Source organism: Lipophrys pholis (genome assembly GCF_963383615.2).
Source record: "Lipophrys pholis genome assembly, chromosome: 14".
NCBI lineage: Eukaryota > Metazoa > Chordata > Actinopteri > Blenniiformes > Blenniidae > Lipophrys > Lipophrys pholis.
In genome coordinates, this window is record NC_137633.1 from 15,947,513 (window position 1) to 15,971,765 (window position 24,253).

The following is a 24,253-nucleotide window of genomic DNA, read 5'->3' on the forward strand; positions in this document are numbered from 1 at the left end:
CTTTTCATCAGGTTTAGGAAAAAATTAAAAGGTTTTCAAGGTCTGTAGACGGCTGATGCACATTACCCCAGTGCTGGCCTCTCTGCAGTGGCTACCTGTTCCAGAAAGTTCAGCCCACATAATATCAAGTTGCAGAGCACCATCGTCTCTATCCTTTCAACCATTTATGTGCCCACTCTTGCTTTGTGATTTCTCACTAAGTGTATGGACTTCACTTGTAGAGTACATTTTCACAGCTCCAGAAATCTCAAAGCTCTTCACGCCGTTAGTCTCATTCACCCAGTCACACACCGACAGCGGCTGCTACATTGCAAGATGCTCAGCCTCCATTGGGAACTATGTGGAGTGATTTGCTTTAAAGGGCAAGATGGGAGAGGCAACCATCAACCTTGGCGGACAAGCCACTTTGCTCTACAATCACAGGGTATAAATATTAAGTACAAAGAAGCAACAATTAGGAGAAATCCTCTGCTCTCAAAAAGGCAAGTCTGAAGGTCACTGTAAAGGCGTCCCACCTCTGCCTCAGGCTACTCTTTATTCCTCCATATGTCAACACATAGATGAGTCTTTAACTATGACCAAGTTGTCTTTAATGAAGAGGCGTCACTAAGCTGAAACAGGCCTCCCTGCTGTCAAGGTGATGATTTAACTACTGAGGAGGAATTAAGAGGGACATTCCTTTATGTGTTTGAGCACTTCATACAACCTCTGTAGAGCATGTCAAGGCCAAGATCAAGTGGACAGGGAAATTGATGTTATATTGGAAAGATGAGAGGAAAATTCACTGCAACAAGGAGGATGAAGAGTGTGTAGAGTAGAGAAATACTAAAGATGTAGAGGTAGGAGGAATCGGAGTCTGGCTGCAGTTGTGCTTACCTTCCTTGGCGGCCTGCCAGAATTCAAACGCCACTCTGAAGGCCTGAGCCACTGTTAGGGTTACTGCCTGAGCCTGGAGTAAAGAGAGAGAGATGGGTGGGGGTGGGGGTGAACAATACTCACAAGCATCTCATCAGGAAGGAAACTAGCAGGAAGCCGATGACTCCGACACAAACAGGAACTGACTCTAACAACAAGAAGACCTTTACTTCATAGATACTTGAAGGGAAAAAGGAAGAGAAACTCGTGGACTTGATGTCAAGTTGTTTACGTAACTGGGAGGATATCTGGCCTTTTGACCACAACTAAATTAGTGAGGGGAAGGAAGAGGAGGGAGTGGCTCACTCCTTCAGCGAACCTCCAGGGATGCAGAGAATGCCAAAAGAGGGATGACAGTCTCTGCACCCTTCATGCTCTCACTCATTTCTTTCTCCTGACTTCATATTTGGGCCTTTAGAAAAAGATTTTGGTTCTCAGGGCTCGGAAATATACAGCACGTTTCAAAGTGCTACCTTAAGCGAAGATCTGTTGCATAAAGGATCTGTAGCAACGGTCTCTGGCAAGACTTCATGATGCATTTATTTTCATATTATGAAATTAAAGGAATAGAACCCTTTTGGAGACATATTCTCGTTACCCAATTCCCCTGTAAAGCGTGCTCCTGGCTTTGTCTCTCCGAACACATTGTATGTTTACAATGATGCCATTTCCTGTCACACTGCTTTTCGTGACGACACTCAGCTCCTTCTCGCTACACTCTGACTAAGTCATTGAATCAATCAAGTGGAGTAAACAAATAAAGGTAGGGGGTGAAAAATATAATACAGTTTACTGAAAACCAATGGTTTATTTCATATTTATTTCATTTTGCATGATCTACTTGGTGTAGGAGGATTAAACCCCCTCAGCTTGTATTTTAAATCCTCTTCATTTCACTCAAGTTATATAGAAAATCTGAAAAGGCACCAGCCTGATGCTTTTGGTGTCCCTGATGTAAGATCCAGGAGCTGAAAATTAAGGTGGAAGACTGTGACATCTTCATTACAAGCATCGAGAGCTACCTTTTAGACATTGAGAGACCCACATTTTTGCCATTGTAAACCAAAGTAACTCCACCGCACTACCACTAAAATTACACATTGCCCCACATCTACTAGAGCTACAGATTACTGTTTAACAGTAAAAAAAAAAAGTGGTGGAAGTTGAGTCTTCTGCTGCTGAAAAGTCACAGTAGTCGGGAAGAGCCGCGACCATTTAACATTCATCTCGTGTCCAACAGTCATCGTGATGCTTCAGCTGACAGAGTCAGTTGATATTACATCCATAACACCGTTCCTGTAAATTCTTGTTACAGCTTGCAGGGATCTTTTTGAGGGGAAATCTGTGAGAAACATGGACACTGCCGTGTCCTGCCTTCAATTTAAAAGTGAGAAATAGAAAAGGCAGTAAATAATGTTTTGGGTTATTTAGATCCAGTTGGTATTAAACTGTTCTAGAGGCAGGAGTATCTTTAACAGATTTATGGGATTGCTGTGTATAAAACAATCTACTTATGCACAGTGGGGGGTCTCAGCTTGTGTCATGATGTTTCTTCATTTACTCACCATTTTTCTCTTGGAGCAGAGGAAGGCGTGACACTCTAAAGTCTCGTTATGTTGGCTCTGGACAATGTAGGCAAACACTTTATCGTGCATCTTGTCCGCAGTGCAATATGATATTCTGAAACACACAAACAAACGTTCATTTGTACAGAGTATAAACACTCTTTGTAGAATCATTGCAGATCGAGTGAGAGCCATTGGGAAACTTTATCTGCACTAAGCCTTTAAGCTAGTGCAGCAATCTGATTTAAACTGTTCAATCTAGCAATTCTGTTGCAGGAAAAAAAATCCCTTTCTTAAGGCCAGCTGTGTTTACAATCTCAGCCCTGTGCACATGATCACGTACATACCCCAGCTGTGTGCAGGTACACAGCTGAACAATGTCATGAATTTGAACAGAACACGTGTTTAGTGGACATCTGTGCTGTTTCGCGAAAGGCAGTTCTTTTTTGATTACCGCATCGCTCACGCACTGCGCCTGCATGAGACACACATGGTTTTAAATTGCAGCCTTTTAGACCGGGCCGTGCCCGTAAAGCACACGACAGGACCCGCTCAGGCAGAGGTGATTGTGTCTGTGTTTTTGTAGGGAAGACGGTCGTGCTGATGTGAGATTCCTTTGTCCTGCGTGTGACAGAGATATCAGTCTTGCTTGTCAGCATCAGGTGCAGGAAAGACTTTTAAATTGGGCCACAATGCTCCACAAATAGCTTCTTTACACCATTTGGTCATTATGCTATTACTTGAATACCAATACAATGGGCACATTGGATAGTCGAGGAGGGATACCCGAGAGGGCCACGGAAATCTAGAATGAACGAGTGTCATCTGTCCTTCTCTTCTCCTTCACAGATCAGCGCTCTGCACTTTACAGAGGGACAGTCACACGCTCAGTTTGATAACGGGGTGTGGATGGAGTAAACACACAATTACAAGTGAGGGAGCAAAAGTTTGAAGAAGAGAGGAAATCTTGGGAGGGGTCAGCCCAAAACCACTGACATTTACGGGACATTTTTGGGGCGGGTGTTGAGGAAATTTCATGTTTATAGACTGTTCAGCTTCTCAGCACCACAGCAGGTTACAAGACAACCAGCTGCATTACGTCGCCACGCCATCGCAAGGTCACAGCGAGCCTCGCCTCACACTGTCAGCGGTTTAACTGCTCCTCAGACTTTTTACTTCCTTAAAGCAGAGCATTTGTAATGACCGCAACATTTAACTGGTGATGCACTATGGAAACACACAGAAGTTTGGGTATTTTTTGCAAAGAGTAGACACAAAAGTCACTGGAGCTGAAACAAAAGGAAGAATCATGTTAGAGCTCCAGGAGAGAGTAGGAGCGAAGATGTGGGGAAAAGATACGGAGTGAGGAGGGGAAAAAAAAAAAGTGCTGGTGTTCGAGAAGCAACAGGAAATTAGCTTCTTGTGGTTTGCCCTTTCGATTGATTTGAATTTCTCCATCATCAGTCACTAATAGCAGACACACAGCCTATAGAAGCAGAGAAAAGTGGTACATGAGGAAAACCTTTTCTCTCAGATATCCTTCGAGTAAACATTCGAGATAAATAAAATCAGAGGAAAAGCCAGAGAATCGTGATGATTTTAATATTTTCTCAGGAAACAAGTAAGCCTTTGTTTACTGTGTATATGTATCAATGGATGCCATACAAACAGGAACTACTATTAGGGCCATCCGTATCGCTTTAATGCTGCCAATTTCTTAAAAGGAAAAAAAAACGGTCCCAAAAGAACAACAAACTTCAATAACTGTGGTTGTATGCCTTCCCCAACCAGCAAAACAATTGAGATTAATGCCTTTCTAGACTCACAATATATGTATGAGAGTCCAGGAAAGTAATAAAATATATTAAATCTAGGATTTCCTGAGGTAGAGAATGTACAGAAATGAGACAAAAGTAAGGGAAGAGGGAACTTGTTTCAAACTTTAGCCATCGAAACATAATTGCGGCATTCATGAGTAAGCCTTAAGATGTGGAGTTTAGCTGATATTCCATTAGAAAGACTGACAACATAATGCAACGAGCACCCGTTGTTGGGTGGAGGCATGAAAGCAGGGCTCAAGTCGTAGACCAGAGCATAATCCAATCAAACCAAAGTAATGTTATATTTCCTGTAAATATTGTTCAAATATTTTTTAGATTTGCTGCTCAGAAAAGAAACACATAAAGGTTTAGGGAGGAAGTATTTGGTCTGATGCTGATTGTAAAACGACCTCGCCCTTTCAAACAAACTGAAAATTAATTACAAAGCTGTTGATAACTTATAAATACCAAGAACAGCTGAGCAGTGTTACTCTGCTGACCTTCTCAATGTTTCCTGGTTACATAGAGCTTTCTATACAGTCCCACAGTCTCAAGAGTCCTCTGTGTTTCCTCACACGGATCTCTTGCCTCACTGGTTTGGCTCCAGCTATCATTGCTTCCATGCTTCGGTTCTGCCTGCCCCTCCTATATAATACGTCAGTCTCACAGCCATTCACAGCATTTGAGACGCAGAATTTTAAAGCCTTTGAACCAAATGTTAACAATCCCAAACACCTGTTGTGAGCACCACATGTTTCACTCAGTCAAGTGTCTACAAATTGTTTCTAGCATTGTATCTCAGGGCCCCCTGCTGTTTAGATGTTCGTCTACGCAAAAGTGGGAGCCGACGTCTGTGCCCCAAATATATAACAAACTCACTTTTTCATGCATATTCTCAAAGAAAAAAACTGCTACATCATTGAGTACTGTTATCCGACTGTCTGAAGATGAACTACTGAAAAGCTCTTACCGTGTTACAACAGCAATATCCGACTGAAATCAATTCAGTTTTATCATAATCTGGAACTGAGGTCTCTCACAGGTTTAGTCCAACAAAGAAACAACAGCCCAAAGGTGCAGTGACTAGATTTTTAATATAGATAAACTGTGTTTCGTGGAGAAATTAAAACCATCAGGTGGCAGCAATTGTGGGACAAGTGAAGGGATATTGCAAAGGTAGGAGGACTGAACCCTTCCTCTGAAATGACAGGAGGCCAACCTGGTCTTATCACTCAGTATCAGAGTGTGCAACTTGAAAAAAGTGTCAATAATTGAAACTTTGTTCTGAATCTGCCCGATTTTAGAGGGAATTTTTCCAACATAGGCTAGGTCATGCTTGGAGGAAGGAAATGATGGAAAATCCCATCTCTCCTTGATATGAAGAGTCATAAATGTGGAATTTTAGAGAAATGATTCAAGCTCAGCTCTTAAGCTCCAGGCCAATGGAGGCGAGGCCGCTTTGAGAGTGCAGGCTGTGGCAGGCATGCGAGATCTGAAGGCATTTACTGAAGACAAGCCTGTGGTGTGTGTGTGTGTGTGTGTGTGTGTGTGTGTGTGTGTGTGTGTGTGTGTGTGTGTGTGTGTGTGTATGTGTGTGTGTGTGTGTGTGTCTGTCAGTCAATGACACCTAAGGTAAAACCTTAGACATACAGATGTTGAAGTGCTCCTCAGAGAGCCAAGATTGATGAGACATGCTGCTGATAGACTGACTATCCTCCCTCCCTTCCTCTCACACATGCACACAAACTGGAACTCCACCGCGACCCTTCAGTGACAGATGATAGCAGGAAACACATGAATTTCTCTGCGAGTGACATCAACCAGCTTAGTGTAAAACTGTTTCCACATCTGGACAGCAACGGTTGGGAAATGCCAACGCCTGTTCTGAGGAGTTGCGTGAGGTAGACTTACCTGTAAATTGAGATATTTTCTATCATCTGCTTTGAGGCACTGTCGTAAAGGATGATCCCACGAGGGGACACTGTTAACGTGACTTTCTGGAGCTTTTTTCCACTGGCTTTGGCCTGGGGAGGAAAAAAAGAGGTGGAGGCCAGAGAGAGAAAAGAGGGCGTGTGAGAACAGAAGAAACAATATAAATACCTGACAATGAAAATCCACCGATGCCAGTGAACGATGTCGGCCAAAAATAGTTGTGTTCGCAAAGCCCGATTCCCTGTTGACAGGCTTAATCTGAGAGCGAGTCAAAGAATACTTTCTAAATACAGTGCAGAGCTGCTAGCAATGTGCAAAGTGGATTTCATAAAACTTGGATTGCAATGTTGCAATGCAGTGTCAGACATGCAGCAAGTGGGTCCAATCCAGTAGAGTGATTGTCTGACAACAATTTTTGACTCCAACCCCGATCCAATATCCTCAGATCCTGACACTTTCCCAATCCAATACATTTTCTCACATATGTACATAATCCAAGTACCTTTAGGAAATAAATACACAGAGCAATCCAAGAATTGAGCTGATGTTTTACTAGCATTTATCTATAAGGAGCTCGCTCAGAATGAACATAGAATGTCGACGTGGACCAACATTTTAACTCCCTAGGAAGCTGCAAACCAGAGTAGATCCTGTGTCACTTTGACCATCATGTCGTTTTCTGCTGCATTTCTATTGGTTGTTAGTAGCAATTGTAGCAATACTCACAAGATACACTGCAATTTCTGGTACTGTTAGACAATAATCTCAGGTTATCCGATGTCAAAAGTCTGACAACAGTTTGCGAATCGCTCTCGTTGTATGACATAAAACCAGATTTTCAGCCATTACCAAAAACATTGTTCATCTTTCTTCCTAGAGTCAAATCCAAAGTCTTTGTTTTGACAACCTATCAGAAAGCCATATATGAGAACAAACTAGATGACACTCAATCTTAATTTACCAAGTCTACAGAAAAAGACAGACCTTGAAAAAAAATCCCATTCATGAGCCCAGCTTCCCCCTTTCAGAGGGGCACTAACAGATTAGCCCAAATCAGAGCGCGGGCCTCCCTCGCCATACATCACGGTGTCGCGAGTCCCACCATTCTGCCACAGCTAACTTCATTATCCACTGAGCTGCCAGATCCAATAACATTAAGCCTTTTCTACCATGATAAAGCTGGCTCAGCCATACACTTAGCAACACTGTCCACTCTAATTGCATCCTCCTCTAAATGTCACCCGGGGCCTCGGGGAAGGGAGCAGGCAGCCAACCACTCACTTTTCACTGAGGTGTCAGTCTGATCGTTAAAAAAAAAGTGAAAACTACCGAATGATTTCGAAGTGGCAGAGGTGATGGTGTGGAGAAATTGTTATTTATGCTTGAGGGAAGCTCATTTTCTGGGAAGAGTTTTTGGAATTGAGGTGTATTAAAAAGAGATTTTGGGTGCCCCGCGTTTAAGCTACTTCAATTAGTGTGTGTTCTTGCTTACCGTGGCCACTATCCTCTTGACAGCTGCTGCAGACAGCTCCTCTCCTTTGGGCTGCTCAACCATCGTGACCCCCAGGTACTTGAGCTGGAACACCATGCCCTCCAGCAGGGTCTCTCTTGTGTCTGTCCAGTTCTCTGGAAGCTCTGGAAAGAGACACACACACACACACACACAGAAATTAGTGACACTGCAGTTCACTAACAACCCTGCTGTTGGTACTGTAAGGCAGGCCTCAAAATCCTCCGTCAGACACGTCAGGACATTGCAGTATTCCCTTCAGTCCACTGTTGGATGTCAGACTTGGTTACATTAGCGGTGATGGCAGCCAAACTCTGCCCTCATTATGGGCGTGTGGAACAAGTGCATGCTTTTTCCTAATTCTCCCCACACACAGGAATGTGCTCTACACAGAGTCATGTTTTACCTTCACACTTAAATCACAAAGTTAAGCACTCCTGTATTGAAAAACAGATATTCTTGTTGCTCTTTCAGCTGTTCCCTTCAGAGACCCAGCTGCAGACCATTGAGGAGGTGGGTGAAAGGAGGATACTGGCAAAGCTGGAATCCATCATGGACAACGCTTCTCATCCCCTCCACGACACTATGAGAGCATTAACCAGCTCCTTCAGTGGCAGACTGCTGCAGCCACCATCCAGGAAGGAGCTACCAGGTCATTCATACCTGCTCCCGTGAGTCAGTTTATTACTCACTTCCTGGTGTTGAACAATGTAAATACCACTGTCCTGGCACTGTTGCACTGTGAATATTAATACGAAGAGTATTTTTCCCCCTGTATTTCCATGTGTATATGCATATATATTTATGTAATTATCTATTTATATATACATAGTGTATTTTCTTGTGTGCGACTATACGGACTGTCTTTAAATACTTGTGCAATGTTGAGCTGCTGTATTGACTGAATTTCCCCATGTGGGATTAATAAAGTCTGATCTTATCTGATCATCTGCCTCCTATCCATCACATTCTATCTTGTAACATTCTCTTTAAAACACCCAGAAGAAACTGCTGTTTTGTGGGCTGTAAAACCTTCTAAATACTGCCTTTACTGCACGTGAGAGAAAGAGTTTTAACTTCCACTGAAAGCTGGGATTGCCCAGCAACGACAACAGCACAACCAAAACAAACATACCCGTATCTGCGTGTCTGATTTGTATATAGAAACTAATTTAATTTTCCCAAGTCACACAATTATTCCTTTGTTTTGTTTTATGACTAAAATGGGCTTTTCTGTGTAGAGTTTACATGTTTGCCTGAACGTACATGTTTTTATCTGGGTTTCCTTCTACAGTCTGAAAATATAATTTAGAAGGAAAAAAACCTTTGTGTGTAATCCAGGTAATCCCATGGTATTTGAGGTAGATTCTCAGTAGGGTCTCAGAAAATTAATTTTCAGTTCATTTGGTTTGGTTGGTGTAAAAGCAGTGTTCACTGCACCCTAATCAATAAATAGTGTGTTAATTATACATACTGTAAACCCATAGCTTCTTCTCATTCATCACAATTACATAGTCAACACACACTAACCCAATGACTTAGATACTATGCAAGCAAAGGCAATGAGCAAAGAATCCTCTGGAGTGATGTGTACGCCAACAATTACAAAATATGCACTGCAGGAAAGAAATTAAGCCCCTGGTTTCTTTTACACAACTCATAATTTATTGTAAATGTAAGCTGCTACTACAGTTGTTACACAGACAGACACTGCTGTTTTATTATAGATGTGAGCACAACAAATCACTGAGAACAATGTTGTTACTGAATTATGTGTGCCTAAGTTCAACATTCAGAAGCCTTCAAACAAACGCGAGTGGTTGGTGAATGTGGAAATTCACATTGTCGCTTCATCACTATTGAGCCATTTACTCCAATAATAAACAAGCCAACTTCTCCTTGAAACTCATAAAAGCTTTATGGAGTTGCTGCAAGTGTGTGTGTGTGTGTGTGTGTGTGTGTGTGTGTGTGTGTGTGTGTGTGTGTGTGTGTGTGTGTGTGTGTGTGTGTGTGTGTGTGTGTGTGTGTGTGTGTGTGTGTGTGTGTGTGTGTGACTAAGCGAAGAGCCGACCGAATTAATTTACCTCCTCAAAAAAACCATTTAAAACGTTACTACTGATAATACCATCCATCTTCCTGTGTGGTCTCCAACACATCCGTAATGTTAAAGGTGATCGAAATGGGACCCGTTGTTACTGGCGCCACGTTATTAGCTGATGTGCAGTCCTGCATAAACAGTACTAACTCTGTGTTGTCTGACCCTTTCATTAGTTTCAATAGCCGTGTTCGATTTCATCAAAAATACGAGCTTCCCCCCCGATAAACAGCCACGTATTCTTGTACACACTTTATACCACAGTCAGCAGGAGCCATGAAAAACTGATTACACTTGTCAGGAATTTGGGTTTTCCAATATGAAAAGGTAATATTTACTTATTTGTTTGTCAATGGGAACCTGAAGTGGTGGTGGCAGTGCTGCTCCAGTTGCTTTGTGATGTGGTGCGAGTGTAGTGTAAAAGCTGTCGCACCACAGTGCGTACCAATCACCTTGAATACACAAGTTCGAGGTAAAAATGTTCCCGTTGTCTTTTTGCTAAATGCCCACAGACATAATTTAATGACTTGTTTGTCCATATCTCTGTTTGATTAAGACTTAATGGTTGAGGAAGAACAATCTGCACTTCTGCCTGAATTCTGCTGATATCAGCATTTAGTGCCTGCAGTGCGTCAGCATATTTGTCTTGAACAACTTCCAGGTCATATTGTAAAAGTCCATCTTTTGTACTGACGTAAACATTGTGATCAGCATCATTACAACCTAGTGTAGTCTGTCTTCTTTGTCAACTTCTCTCAGTTCTTAGATAGGTGGCGAGAAATAGGAAGTTTATGGTGGCTAATGTCGCTCAAATAAACATTTTAAATTCACTTCAACATGATTTTTTTTTTTTTTTTTAAGTATATATTGGGTAAAAGTCCAAATTTAGCTCTGTGTGTAAAGGTCTCAGTGCACATAGGGTAGTGCATAGAGTCTATATGCAGTCCTTTCACCCCTAGAAGGCTGTATTTACCGTGACGTACGTAGTTCACTGCCATAACACTGGAGGCGTAGAAGGATCAATTGCAAAACCACATGAAACTAGTTGGGAAGTGATGCTGCGAATTCTAGCTTAGGGTGGAAGGCAACAGACTGTAGCGGCGAGCCACATGCTCGCTTCCTGCACGTGGTCGTCCATAATGTCTGAGGTGTACGAAGCGTTCTAGACGGCACTGCAACCACTATTTTTTGCCCGGCCTCTGGCCAGTGTGTGCTATTCACGCCCGAATTTAACAGTGATTCTCCAATAAAATGCATATTTACTCTACAATCATTTGGATCACGAGTTCCTTTACATGCTCTATGACGTAGTAGAGCGGATGAGTCACATCCTTCATGATCTGCATACTTCCAAAATTTAAAGGAATTCTTTGAAGGCGCTGCATGTATATGATGTTATAGGAAAGCAACTAAGAGGTCGCAGAACAAGTCGAGTCGGAAGCATAGTGCTAAGATTATGAAATATCATTTCCGGTAAAATCAAAATAAGGTAAAGATTACATGTTCCAGATTTGGCTCACATGTTCAGTAGCCAATTGTCCATAATGGGCATTTTACATTGCCATCAGTCTAACCTCCTGATCAAACCCAGCACAGACCACACACGCACGCACGCACGCACGCACTTCAGAAGCAGAATGCAAATGTTAAATTTATATATTTGCCACAGATTGAAAGATTCCTTTCATGGGGACTTGAGTGGATTAAGAGAACACACAGGCATATAATGTCTCTGATTTATGACTATCACAGCCCTTAATCTATAAACAGATTAAATGGTGAGGAAATCCTCTGAACAACAATTATTTTAATCTGTTGTAGAAAAAGTAACTAAATTTATTGACCCCATTATAGTTTGATCGGTTTAATTTCATTTCTGACTCCAGAGCTGCTACATATCTTTTTCACGTTAGTGCTTTCAGTTTTAATTGAGTAAATTCATTTAGTGCTTAACGAGTACAAATTATATAGTCATCGACCATTTTAATTGATTGGGGTTGAATAAGGAAAGGCATTTAGTCATTTAACAATTTAAAGAATATGCATCTAAATCCAATACTGTCTTTCCCATCACGAGACTATCAATGTCCACAGCTTTGCATGTGAACACCATTATTCAGTTTGAGGAACCATATCATTAGGGGAACACAATCCATCTGGAAATGGCAGCAAAGGCAAACCTATAATAATCCTTTCTTCTCCAGCCAAAAGGAGTCGACCGTGAGTGGTTACAGAGAATGGTTTTTAATGGTCTAAATACAGCCCCAGTCAAAGCTATACTTAAGTAATGGGTGAGTCCTGACAGTGAACACCCAGAGTAAGGTCAAGGTCTTTGAGCTCCTAAGTGTGGGGAACAGACTGGGCTGTCCTCTACTGCTGATCCTGCAGTTACATTAGTGCCTGGATAAGTAACACCTCGACTGTAATACAATCTGGTGGGAGGAATCACGAGCTGCTCGTGACCTGAATCAACTTGCCAAGTGGCCCAAGTGGATTATAAATGTCCATTACTGGGTGAAGCCACTTACACAAATATGATGGGGATAGTGCAAGCTCAACCTTGGCTCGTGTGACACCCCCAACATTTAGTGTTTGCTTGCATTTGGGAACCTCTGGACTGAAGGTTCACTGCCGCTTTTGCAATGTTTACAAAAGAAACACTGCTGACAGGTCTGCTTCGGGGCCAAAGTGACAGATGTGCTCAGAAAAACACAGTGATACAAGGCTTTGGGGAGATACCGGTCACATAATACAACAACCCGAAGCAGACTTCTTGATCTGGTCCAGCAGAGATTTCAAAAGCAAGCCCCTTTTTTTCAACTGCCCATACTAATGACTCCATGTGGGACGTCTCTGGGGACGATCAGCACAGACTTGGAAACACCCCGTCCCTAGAGAAATGGAGGATGGTATTGTGGGACCAGATTACACAGATCACAGGAGATCTGACACATTCTGCGTTTGTCCAGGCTGCTAAAAGAGCAATAAAACAACAGCTTTCTTGTATTAAAGAAAGAAAAAAATACACAAGGGTAGTTTATAAGCATGAACCACAGCTATTTTTAGACTGGTGCACAAATCCAGAGTGCCGCTTTGTATCCAATAATAATCCATTTTCAGACTGGTCACATTTGCATTCACACAACCAACCTCCCCCACCTACTATAACCACCGGCAGCGAGCAGCCCCCTCTGCGGCAGCTCGCTGCAGCTGTGCTGCTGATTAGAGCAAACTTCAAAGGCTTCTTGGCCACGCTGGAGCTGCGGATGGTCAGTGAGAGCTGCTCGTCTGGGCGACACTTGCCTGTAAATAAGCCGGAGAGAGCAAGCCCCAGTGTGTGATGACGGTTGATCAGGGGAAGGGGTTTGAACGGGTGGGGAAAAGATGTAGCGAGCCACATCTCCTCCCAGAGTCGGAAGGTTTGATCTTCAGAAGGGTGGTGCAGACAATAAACCTGGGCGGTAGGTTTGGACTCGTTCTGGCTCCTGCTTTGCAAGTCTGAACAGACCCTGATGTCTGCCACCAAACACCAGTTATCACACAAAGACTAACCAGTGAAATGTAACCATACAAGCGATATAACAGATATATGGCATTCCTGAACATGTAAAACATTCAAACGAAGGGGACTGAAAGGTATTAAATCGAAGATTGAAGGCTTGTTCTCATCACTGCACTTGTTCGTGAAGCCTCCTCTTTGTCAGATGTGTGGAAAGCAGAAGCTGATTTTTTTTTACAGCACCTAAGCTGCATGAAAACACACATACATTAGTGTTCCAACCAGGTTTTGGTCTCATTTCAGACAGGGTGAGCAGCAAGTTTAGCAGAGCAGCAAGTTTACGGCTTTAATAGTTTGCCTACACAAGAGACGTTCAGGTGCGGGGTTATGTGTACCCAACGATATTTTTAATTACATGACAATAACAAATTGCTGTCTTGCTGATTGTGGATGAAGAAACAAACTAAGTACTAAACTGATTACTAAGGTTCAACAATTTGAACAGTTAATACAAGTGCATTCACACAACCAACCAGCAGATACACATGTAATTTGCAATAATGTTAAGTATTCCAATCAGAAACCTTGAAGCTAATATCTATTGCTTTGGTCACTTATTTTTCTTAATCATATGTACTTGTGCAGTTCCCACCAGCATGATGTCAGAGATAAAAACAGTTGAGTAGGGTTGAGTTTTGCTCAAATGATGTGACAAGAACAATTTGCGAGAACTCCCAAACCAGTGCCAAAGGGAAAAGATTTTTTCTGAGCCCTCAGAAAAAAAAAGAAAACATATTTCTTTGTTCTTCCATGCATAGATTTTGAGCCCAAACTCATGAAACTGAGAAGCCTTGTAAAGCTCGACATAAAAAAAAACCCTCCAGAATGCAAATTATGCATCAATTGGTGTTTTATAAACAATGAAATAGAACAGGAAGTCAGAAAAAGTATTTGGTTTTTTGGTTTTCACAAGCCTGTGAAACAAAGCCTTCAGCCATCTATATCCACAACATGCAGGTTTGTTGAAATAAGTCCTGCAGTGGTATGTTATGCTCATAGGGAGACATTCACCATTCACTGCAGTAATCTCACACAGCCAACAGTAAAGTCCACTCTGCCTGCTCCTGCTCCTGCTCCTGCTCCAGGCAAGTCTCAACACTCCGCTGGCAACACGAGGAAAGACGTGAGGAGAGGAAGAAAACACATCCAGTTGCCTCCTCGCTGTGCTCGCTCCCTTATCTGGACTGAAGCCACAAGCTTTTAAAATTCTGAAATCAGACCTGAGATGAATTTGAAAAGCAGGAAGGTGTAACAGTGTAGAAAGGTCAAACTTTCGGGATCAAACGTACTTCTAAACGACTCTGATAACAGGTCATTACAGCAATTGTATTTCAGCACGCAGGCCGTCTCTGATGGCAGTTTCTGTTGCACAAGAATGTCAGATTGTGTTCTCCGCACGTTTCAAGTTCCTAAAAACTGATATTGCACAATATTTCAGTTTTGTCGTCACTCCTGTAAAGCAGTCTGCACTTTAAACAACTTCTCAAGTACTAAAGGAATTATTTAGGACCAGGCACATAGTACTAGCAATACCAGTAATATCATCGGCCGCAGGTACGCCTGTCTACTACCTACAATAAAATAAGGCAGGTTATTATACCCGGAGGGTTCAATGAAACGGTGAGCTCAAATCCAGACAGGCTTTCTGTGAGCTCTGACTGTCAGGCCAAGCTGCAACGTCTGATTACGCAAGAGTGTAGTAGAGGAGGAGGAGGATATACTGGAGATGTCATAGCTTCTCCGTGGAGATCCACACATTTGAGTCCATGCATGAGCTGGGACTTTCATGAAGTTTTAATGAAGCAAATGCTACAGAGAGAGCTGGGGTCTTTTGATGCAACCAGAGATTTGGAGAAGCAAGACAGCACAGAGGTCTCTTGGAATTATAATCAAAGGGATTTGCGCACCGAGCCTGTGCGGTGTTGGAGAAGGAAACGCTGGTGGATGTAATAGTGATGATGGGTGCTTCGGTCAACCCAACAAATAGGAAATGAAGCAGGCGGTTTGTACAAGGGAGGGTCAGAGAGGATCAGTATCGCTGTCATAGTCACCAGACGGCAACAGAGACGGTAATTAGGAAAGAATATCCGCTCTTCCTGGCCTCGCCTCCGCTTCAAGACGGGAAGAGAGCAGACGGACAGAGAGAGAAGGACCGTGCAGAAAAGAAAGACAGACGGAGGCACACAGACGAGCAGAAATAGCAAACTGAACTGCTGAAGAGAAAAAAAGAAATAACCGTGACACGCAGTCAAATGCCAGATAAAATATGCAAATGATGGCCACAAGTGAAGAATTCCCACCATAAATCCACACAAACACACACACCCTCTGCTCGACAAAAGTAATGGACAATTAGGGAGCTGCAACAGTTTAATCACCGTGGAAACAGCAGGAGCACTCCACCATGCAGCGAGCGCAGGCTAAATAATGTAGTTAACGCTCTGGCGCTGCGAGATACAGGCACAAAAACACAAATCACCAAGGCCATACAGACGGCTCGGGAGCTTTATCATTGCAATCTCCCTCGCTCCCAGCCAAGATTAATAGTATTTCTTTGCTTGTAAATGAATGGAAATGCTCCTATAAACACAAGACATGATTGGCCAACTGTTGAGAGGCGACAGGAGATAAATAGGACTAAATTACGCACGCTTCCTCAGTTAGTGACTCAGTTTTATCAGACTGAAACCGATTCAGAGGTGACAAAAGTAGAGCAAGTGCCACTCCTACTGAGAGTTTACACAATGATTCATCATCGCATTAGGCAGGAAAAGACAATGATCCAAGATTTAGAGGAAGAAAATAAAAACTGCAATAAACTTCTTATTGGCATTGTCTTGCAACATTTTCCTTCTTTTAAGGTCAGAAAAGAACGTCGTTGCTGCCACATTCTTGAAAATCATTTGTTTTTGTCTGCCTTGAGGTCTTATAATTTATAGTGGACTTCTTTATCCACCTGCAAACTCTACAACTGGCATACCGTTGTTCTGAAGGCCATTTTGGCTGTACTTCCTTTTATCATACATGGTTAAGGAATCCACAGGAGGTTATTATCTGCACACTGAAGATTTCCTCTAGACAGAACTCAGCCCCCAAAAAAGTGTTGGTATTTTTTCATGCTATTAAGGCCATTTAAAAAGACATGCATGTACAAGAGGTATCCGGATGTAAATTTTAAAAGTTCCAAGCCATTTCAGTTGTTTTGACTCTCTATGCTGTTTCCCTCCTTAGATTTCTATTTACAATCATACCATTAGTTATATTGTATGTTTTGAAACTGTCTGCTGTGCTGCTACTATTCCTTAGTAGAGGACTCTTCTTGAAACAAACTTACCTCAAGGCGATTTTACTGGGTAAAATGACAGTTCATAGCATTAATAAATTCTTAAAAGGTTGTACCATGTCAAAGGTGGCCCATACAGTGATTGCATAGTGGCCTCGTAATCTGATTGATGTACAGAATGCCGTCCTGTGCGTAACTCAAATTTAATCAATGACGATTGATGGAATTTGCTTGAGTAAATGTGTAATGTAAGAGAAAGCAAACATTTACAAAGTCTGTTGTAAATAAGATGTTATACAGGAGCTAAAAACTCTGTAAATCTGTTTCAATAAATAATTAAGCCCGTTGGGCGGATGGATCATTAAGGACTGGTATTTTCTGAAAAAAGCTTGCAAGCCAAAAAGCCACATGTGCCCCTGAAGTAAGTAATGTCAGTAAAGCTACAAGCACCTTGGTAAGAGCCATTAAACATTTAACCGAGTCCATCATTTTTGGGGATTGCAGTGACAGTTAAAGTCGCAGCAATCTGACACACAAACACAAAAGATTTTGAGGTCAACAGTCAAAGTGTCGACGATGTTTCAGAGCCCCGGTTGGCTCAACAAGTGAAGACTGCTGCATTAAGAGTTTCTCCCAAAATAAAGACCTGAGAGCAGCTTCAGGACAAGGAGAACTCTTTGCAGTAGAAAAACGGAAGAAAAAAGAATCCCAGTGCGTCGATCTGAGCGCTCTGGATCTCAAACTGTAAATAACACATTGTTTTTGCTGGACACACTCCTGCCCACCTGCATACTTTTTTTCTTCTTGTTGAGGATATGGAAATGAGAAAACTCTTGACCTGTGATTCTACTGGCTTAATACACATCTGCACAAACACCGACATCTGGCAAATAATAAGGTTGCACTCAATTCCTGATCTGGTTGGAGACATGCATCAGCAAGGGATATTGGGAAAAGCTGTGTTGACTAGAGATCTGGAGATCTGTGTTCAGTCAAAGGCAACACAACCTGCTCTGCGTGCAACCACTCTATGTGGCCAGCGGGTGCAACCTGAAGTTGGTCATCAACACAAAGTTGAATTTCAGGAAACATGCCGATGCCTCTCACATTCCAGCACAAGTAGTAGAGCAACAAGTTTTTTGAATCTGATGCAATTTATCTTTTTGTCAGCAACTTCAAAGAATAAATCAGCCATTGTAGGTCTGTTAGGCTGCGTCTTAGAAAAAAAGAAAAGAACAAAAATATTGCCATGAGAGGATTGTCAATCCAATATTTTCAAGAAATAATCTTAATATAAATAATAATCTAAATATTTCTTCACATTTCCTGTGTTTCAGCACAAATGCAGAAAGAAACACACCCCATACGTGAACTCTGTGTGTAAATTTCACCTTGGCTGTATGATGTACAATCACTGGCACCATCAAACAAATTTAAACATCCTCTGATGACAAAAAGATGGGCCTAAAAATCTTTTTTTAATCAATATTCCCAGCTACAATCATTCAGCTGTGGTTGTGTGTCCTCAGCTATTCAAGGCCTCGGCTGACCCTTGCCTGTGGTGATGCGACTTCCACTCGTCTCACAACAACAACGCAAGTACAAAAAAAAAAAAAAAAGAAAGGACCTATCCAAGCATTATTAGATTCCAATCAGGACACTTGGAGCTACTTTAGAAACTGCAGACTCAGATGAGGAAAGATGCCTGAAGGGCTTCACAGAGCACAAAGCTTGTTGAGAGAGATCCACACAACTTCCAGCGATGCCTCCAAAAAGTTAACTTCTGCATTTCTACTGCAGGACTGCGGCTGTAACCAGGTTATATGAAGAGTGTCTGTCTGCCTGTATGTTTTGTTCGCCCTAGTGATTTGAGCGCAAGTTGGAGTTGAGCACCATCATCACTAATTCCTAACAAAAGCCATTGTGGGGAAAGGCTGAGACAGAGCATTGTTAAACAGAGAAAGACTGAGCTTCAACTGAAAAGGGAAAAAGTGTGTTAGTCCACATGGGACAATTGTCACGGTCTGTTCCTGCCTGGTACAAAGAAAGATCCCGGACCAAAGCGCCAGCCCGCTCTTGACATCGCCTTCTGTAAAAAATGTTTTACATATTATTGGGAAAAACCGAGTCAAAGTCTCTCTGTGTGACATAGTATACAATTAAAGCAGTAGACACCAATGTCCACTGAGATACAACGTAGATTCTAGTTCACTAAAGAGACGATCGATACAAAGGGAGTCAAATGAACAGTCAGTAGTGATCAATCCACTGTGACATCTTTTTTTACTCGTTGAGCACCAGCATGCTTCTGTGCTTCAGTCTTCTTCACAAACTGGCATATGACATTTTTAAATATCAATGTTTCAGCATTCCAAACGACGCAGAGGATGGAGCCCTCCACTCTTCATTCAAGAACCATTAAAAACAATTTCACTTGGGAAGAGGAAAGGATTTGTTCAGGCTGAATGTCTTATAAGTTAAGTCCTGATATTGAGACGTGTCTGTCAGTGTTGTCGAAAAATCCACTCAAAGAAGGAAACTGACGAGAGGGAAGAGAAACGAGTGGCCATGCCAGTGAGGGATTACAGCTGATGACCTGCTGAGGCCAGAATGTACTCTCGACAACAATCTGGGTTATGAAACTGATCCGTAAAGCACCCTGCTCTCAGCTACATTAATAACAGCAACTGGATTTTAATGCAACTAATGACAGTCAGAAATAGTCAAAAAAAAAAAAAAATATATATATATATATATATCTCAGGAATAAATACATTTCAGCTTCTAAAATATGAATCACTCCTTTTTGGTTGAGGAATGCTGCTGGTACATGTAGTGAATCGGTGTTCTAGAGGACGATAGTGACACACCACCTTTCAGCCGCGAGGGAGGCATAACAACACACTGATCCAAGACCTTCAGCAACAGAATGGCAGCCTTTTTCAGACCCAATTAAAAGGAAAGAATATGGACGTCACTCTAGGCTAGAGTAACTCAGAACAGAAATGACCTACAGGGATCGAAACACAACGACAGTACCATTGGACAGCAGGAGTGGAAAATATAAATAAATAAACCTGGGCTTGTTTGAATCTCTGATGTCACATACTGCCTGAAGGACTGACACTGTTTGCCTGATTTAACCAGTCGTCAAAATATTGCAGAAATGCACCGTGTTTTTGTTTTTTTTACCCTCTTATAACTATTTTCAGCCCATACCGATTATATTTTATGACTAAAATTAGCAACGAAATCGTGACAACTTCGACCTCCTTGTCCGAAATAAGTGCAATTTTCATTATCTGACAGTTCGTTGCTTTTGATAAAGCGTCACAAAATAAACAGCCATTACAGAACACATTACTTTTCAGGTCATGACATAGTTTTATAAGATACTAGTACCATCTTTTCTCCTACATAGGGTTAGCATGCTCACTGGTATTGGATGAGGCTGGCGAGTGTAAGATATTTCATAATTTCTGCCTTGTGGTCAAACACCATTACAACTAGACAGACAGGTTATAGCAGAGATGTTTAAACCAGATGCACAATAATGCATCACCCGTGCTAAAAGGGCCTAAACAGTTCGGTCGACCAGCTTGTATTACTTAAACTAACAGAGGGAGAGCTAATTCCTGGGAACAGTCTGACTGCCTCTATCCACAGACTATATAAATATACTGTGTGTAATTAGTATTTATAGGTCTTCCTCTTAGTAGTGGTGTTTATTTAGTCAGCGAGCTGCCCTTGCGACAATGCCTTGTGACAAATGAACTGTGGACTACCACACTGACCATATGTCTAGACATATGGCTGGAGCAGATTACATCAATTATTTCTTACTTGGAAGGCAAACTGGTTAGACATTGAAGATCTTTTCAGCTTCACAGAAAGGCTTCTTCCCCTTTTAAAAACGAATTTTCCACTTTGAAAAACTCCTGTCTATTTATTTAAAAACATACCATTAATTTAAAAGAGAATCTCAGCGGGAGCTTGGTTTTTGCATTTCAACTAGATGTGTGTTTTTCTTTTTATCAATCTGTATAATTTCTTCTGGACTGAACTTATAGCACAAAAAAAGCAAATACAGTGTTTACTCTGAAAAAACACTTGGAAATAGATAACATAACAAAATACAATATAATATAATATGCAACTGTGTATAAATGGTACCGACAGATCAACCCTTTCTTCACCTCTGCATTTTGCTGTGACTAGACGCTCATGTGAGTGAGACAACACCAAAATAACAATTACCATATTTAAAGTGATCATATGTTTCCAGCCCAGTCAGCTGGAGCCAGAGAACACTAAACATCCATTTCTCCACAGAGGATTAAAATTGCCCTTCAGGAAAAACAGTGACAAAGCATGATTGCACAGCTCAGTCCACACATGACACTGCTCACTGAGTCTGCACAGAGAAGCAGCTTAAAGATATAGAAGATCTAACAGTGCTGTAAATCAGCAAGGACTTTACAACTGCATAAAGGTTTCCTGCAGGAAGCAATCTCCATTACAGCCTTGCAGCTGACTTTGTGCAGGGGACACTTAAACTGACCGGCCCAGAGCAAGACCGTAGATGTTGTGGTACCTGGCCGAAGCAGATAACGCCGTCGAGAGGGTGACTGATACTTAGTGGCAGGTTCAAAGTGCCAATAATAATAATATATAACACACTCTTACTGACAATCTGTTTAGTTTCACCAATTAAACTCAAATGAATGTGTTTGGACTGCGAGAGGAAACCCGACGACATGCAAACTCCACACTGAAATGCCCGGCCCGAACTGACACCACATTCTCTGAGATGAGACTGCCAACTACTAAACCCACAGCTCGTGTGGGTCGAGTGAACACTTCTTCTGATATCTAGCTGCTTCAATATTGACAACCTCACAGAAGACATTGTTTTGACCAGGAACGTGAGAGGGAGCTGTCTCTCTTCAGTGCAGACAGGGATTTTCTGCCTCTCACACTTTTGATATTTGGGGGGGGGGGGGGGGGGGGACACTATAACTTTCTTGACCTAAAAAGACATTTGACACTGCATATCACATACTATTTGAGTATTTAGTAACTGATCTGTTCAAAACCATGATGGAACAATGGACAGAGTCGGGGAAACGCTATGGTGCCAGAGTCGGTCTTCTTCAAACATTGACACACAGGGATCAGGAGAAAAGACCATAGTTTTATTAAAACAATAATGGAACCTGTTACGATCCAATGCTGACAAGGGGGGGAAGGAATGCAGTGGTGAGAGATGCCAAAGGCGTGAATAGGCTGCTTTGGCAAGGCAAGCCCACACACAGGCAGGGGAGACAATCTTGCTACAGACTTGTGGCGAAACCTTGCCTCTAATTATGGACCTGTCTAACCCTGGAAAGGTCTTATTTTAACACTGATAAAATCCAAGTGAGAAGGTACACTTTAAGTAATGGGTATATTTTTATTTTTCAACCTTGCGCAAAATACTGTATAGAGTTCACTGTGAAGCAGAAGCCAAATCAAGCAAGTTCCTTTTGACTCTGAAACTACATTTAGATTTGTGCAAAGAAAAAAAAAGGAAGGAAGAGAGTCCTTGATCATGAACAAAAAAGCAGGAACCTGCGATGAATAAGCAACGTAGGGGGAGAAATGTCACCACGTTACATGACTGACAGTATCTGTTTCTCCACTCTGCTCAATTGCTAAAGCAGCAGGGGTATAGAGGGGGGGATGTGACTTCTGCCACAATATGGAGTCATGGGTGAAGCTCAACATCAGTGGCAGCAGTTGATTGATTAGTAGCAGCAGTGGGGGTCACGGAGCCTGTGACCACTGCCTGGTCAGGTTGTGGAGGGACCCTGCTGATTGTGCACCATTAGAGAGAGGCGGGGACCAAAACAAAGCATTGATTGCACTGTCTGGCACGTGTATCAATGCATTGCCAACGGCCCCATTGTCCATGGAAGAAAAAAAAAACCAGCACAAGAGCAGGGGACATCCCTCCTCTTCTTTGTGTAAGCAAGCATAAAACATTGGGAAGCCATGCCTGCATGTGACAGCGGTGTGATGAAAATCAGCCATATAACAGAGGACATTGGGAGGATGATGAAGACAAATCACGTCCAAACAAAACCTGGTTGTCTGGCTGAGGTGATGAACCTCTTAATTCAAGCGAAGGGTTGGACGAGACACCACAGAGGGATTAAAAGTATCCGCAACCACTCCTTAAATACAGCCTCCCTCTCTTTTTGTTTCACTGTGTATCGCCTAGCAACAGAGCGTTGCTAGGCTCGTGCAGCCTCGCCTGGAAGACGACCGCTCGCCTCCCCGGTGTTATGCCGACTTCTGCACGACTCCCGAGAATTGCTTCACGTCGTTCCCACAGAGTCACAACCCTATAAAGTCAATGACGCACTCTAACTGGGTTCTGTTAAGAGTTAATGAGTTGCCATTAAAGTCTCGTATTTTAACTACACGCGCTCAACCGGAGTCGCTAAAGGAGTGGGGTGAGGGGGTGTCCTCGGCAGTCATGCAGAACTCTGCGTAACACCGGTGGCTTCTCCACTCCCGTGCCCGATCTCCGGTGCACACTCCGCCGGGTTTCAACCTCCGGCAAAGACGCTGCTGGTGTGAGTGAGTGACGTGGCAGACAAAGACAGCAGCATCTCACAGGGACTCCTCAATTAAAAAGAAAAAAATAACTTTCGTCGGCAGTGACATGTCTTTGCAGGAAGCGAGCACGAAGGAATCTGCGGGGAACCGGTTTGAGAGCTGAACTTGTTCCTCCCAGAAAGGCTTCAGTCGGGGTCAGTTTACGACCTGCTGCTACTTTGAGGATCAACTTCAAAAAGCACAACGGAGCATTTACTCGACACACCTGAATCCATCTAACACCCCGTCACTGTCAGCTATCCTGACCCCAGCAACTGTCGCCTGCGTCCGCGGAGCGACTTGTAAAGTGCCGCTTGTCATGGCAGCTACTTACCGAGACTAGCTTGTTGAGTTAGCCGTGCCCGAGGTAAATTATCTCGCCAATGTCTGCGCCTTAACAGCGTTTCTGCGCGACCGTGTTACTTACTTTTGTGTCTGCCCGAACCCCAGGACTGTTTGGCGATACTGGGGCTGCGTATAATTGCCCGTCCAGCGGATTTCAAAGCGTCCATATCGTAATCCGAAAGTGGGGCAAAAGAGCCCGACGAGCGCTCGCTTCCTCTCCGTCGAAACACTCCGCTCGGTTTTAAAACAGCCCTCTCACGTTTAAACTTTTTCTCGGTGGGTTTTTATTTTTTTTTTCCCCCTCTCTCCTCCTCGCGGCTGCTCCCCGACCGAGGCTGGATTATCATGCTCGTCCCCCTGGGCGGTGTTATGTATGTAAATGAAGCGGATAACGCTCGTGACGCCCGCTCGTGGAGCGAGAGAGGCGCGAGGTGGTTGCAGCTGCAGAGGTAGTCGCGCTGACAGCCCGGGCGGGCGGTGCTGCCGCTCTTCCTCTTTTACTACACGCTCGCAACGCGTATTCACTCCCCTCTGGCTGCGCCGTGTCATTTGGTAGTCACGTCACGGGCAGACCTGTTAAAGCCACC

General features: G+C 42.8%; 1 protein-coding gene across 4 annotated transcripts in view; it reads right to left on the reverse strand.

The window, feature by feature from the left end:
- ldlrap1b (low density lipoprotein receptor adaptor protein 1b) overlaps positions 1-24,032 on the reverse strand; it is a 37,410-nt gene extending 13,378 nt beyond the window's left edge. For 2 of the 4 annotated variants that reach the window (XM_080480674.1, XM_080480673.1), the window contains exons 1-5: positions 23,749-24,017; positions 7,725-7,867; positions 6,212-6,324; positions 2,481-2,595; positions 877-949 (exon numbers count right to left, since the gene is read on the reverse strand). In XM_080480674.1, the coding sequence (XP_080336800.1) occupies positions 877-949; positions 2,481-2,595; positions 6,212-6,324; positions 7,725-7,867; positions 23,749-23,833 (529 nt within the window). In that variant the 5' untranslated portion in view covers positions 23,834-24,017. Of the gene's footprint in view, positions 1-876; positions 950-2,480; positions 2,596-6,211; positions 6,325-7,724; positions 7,868-23,748 lie in introns of all 4 variants that reach the window. The other 2 variants (XM_080480671.1, XM_080480672.1) reach the window with 2 other exon arrangements.
- Between the last annotated feature and the right edge of the window lie 221 nt (positions 24,033-24,253).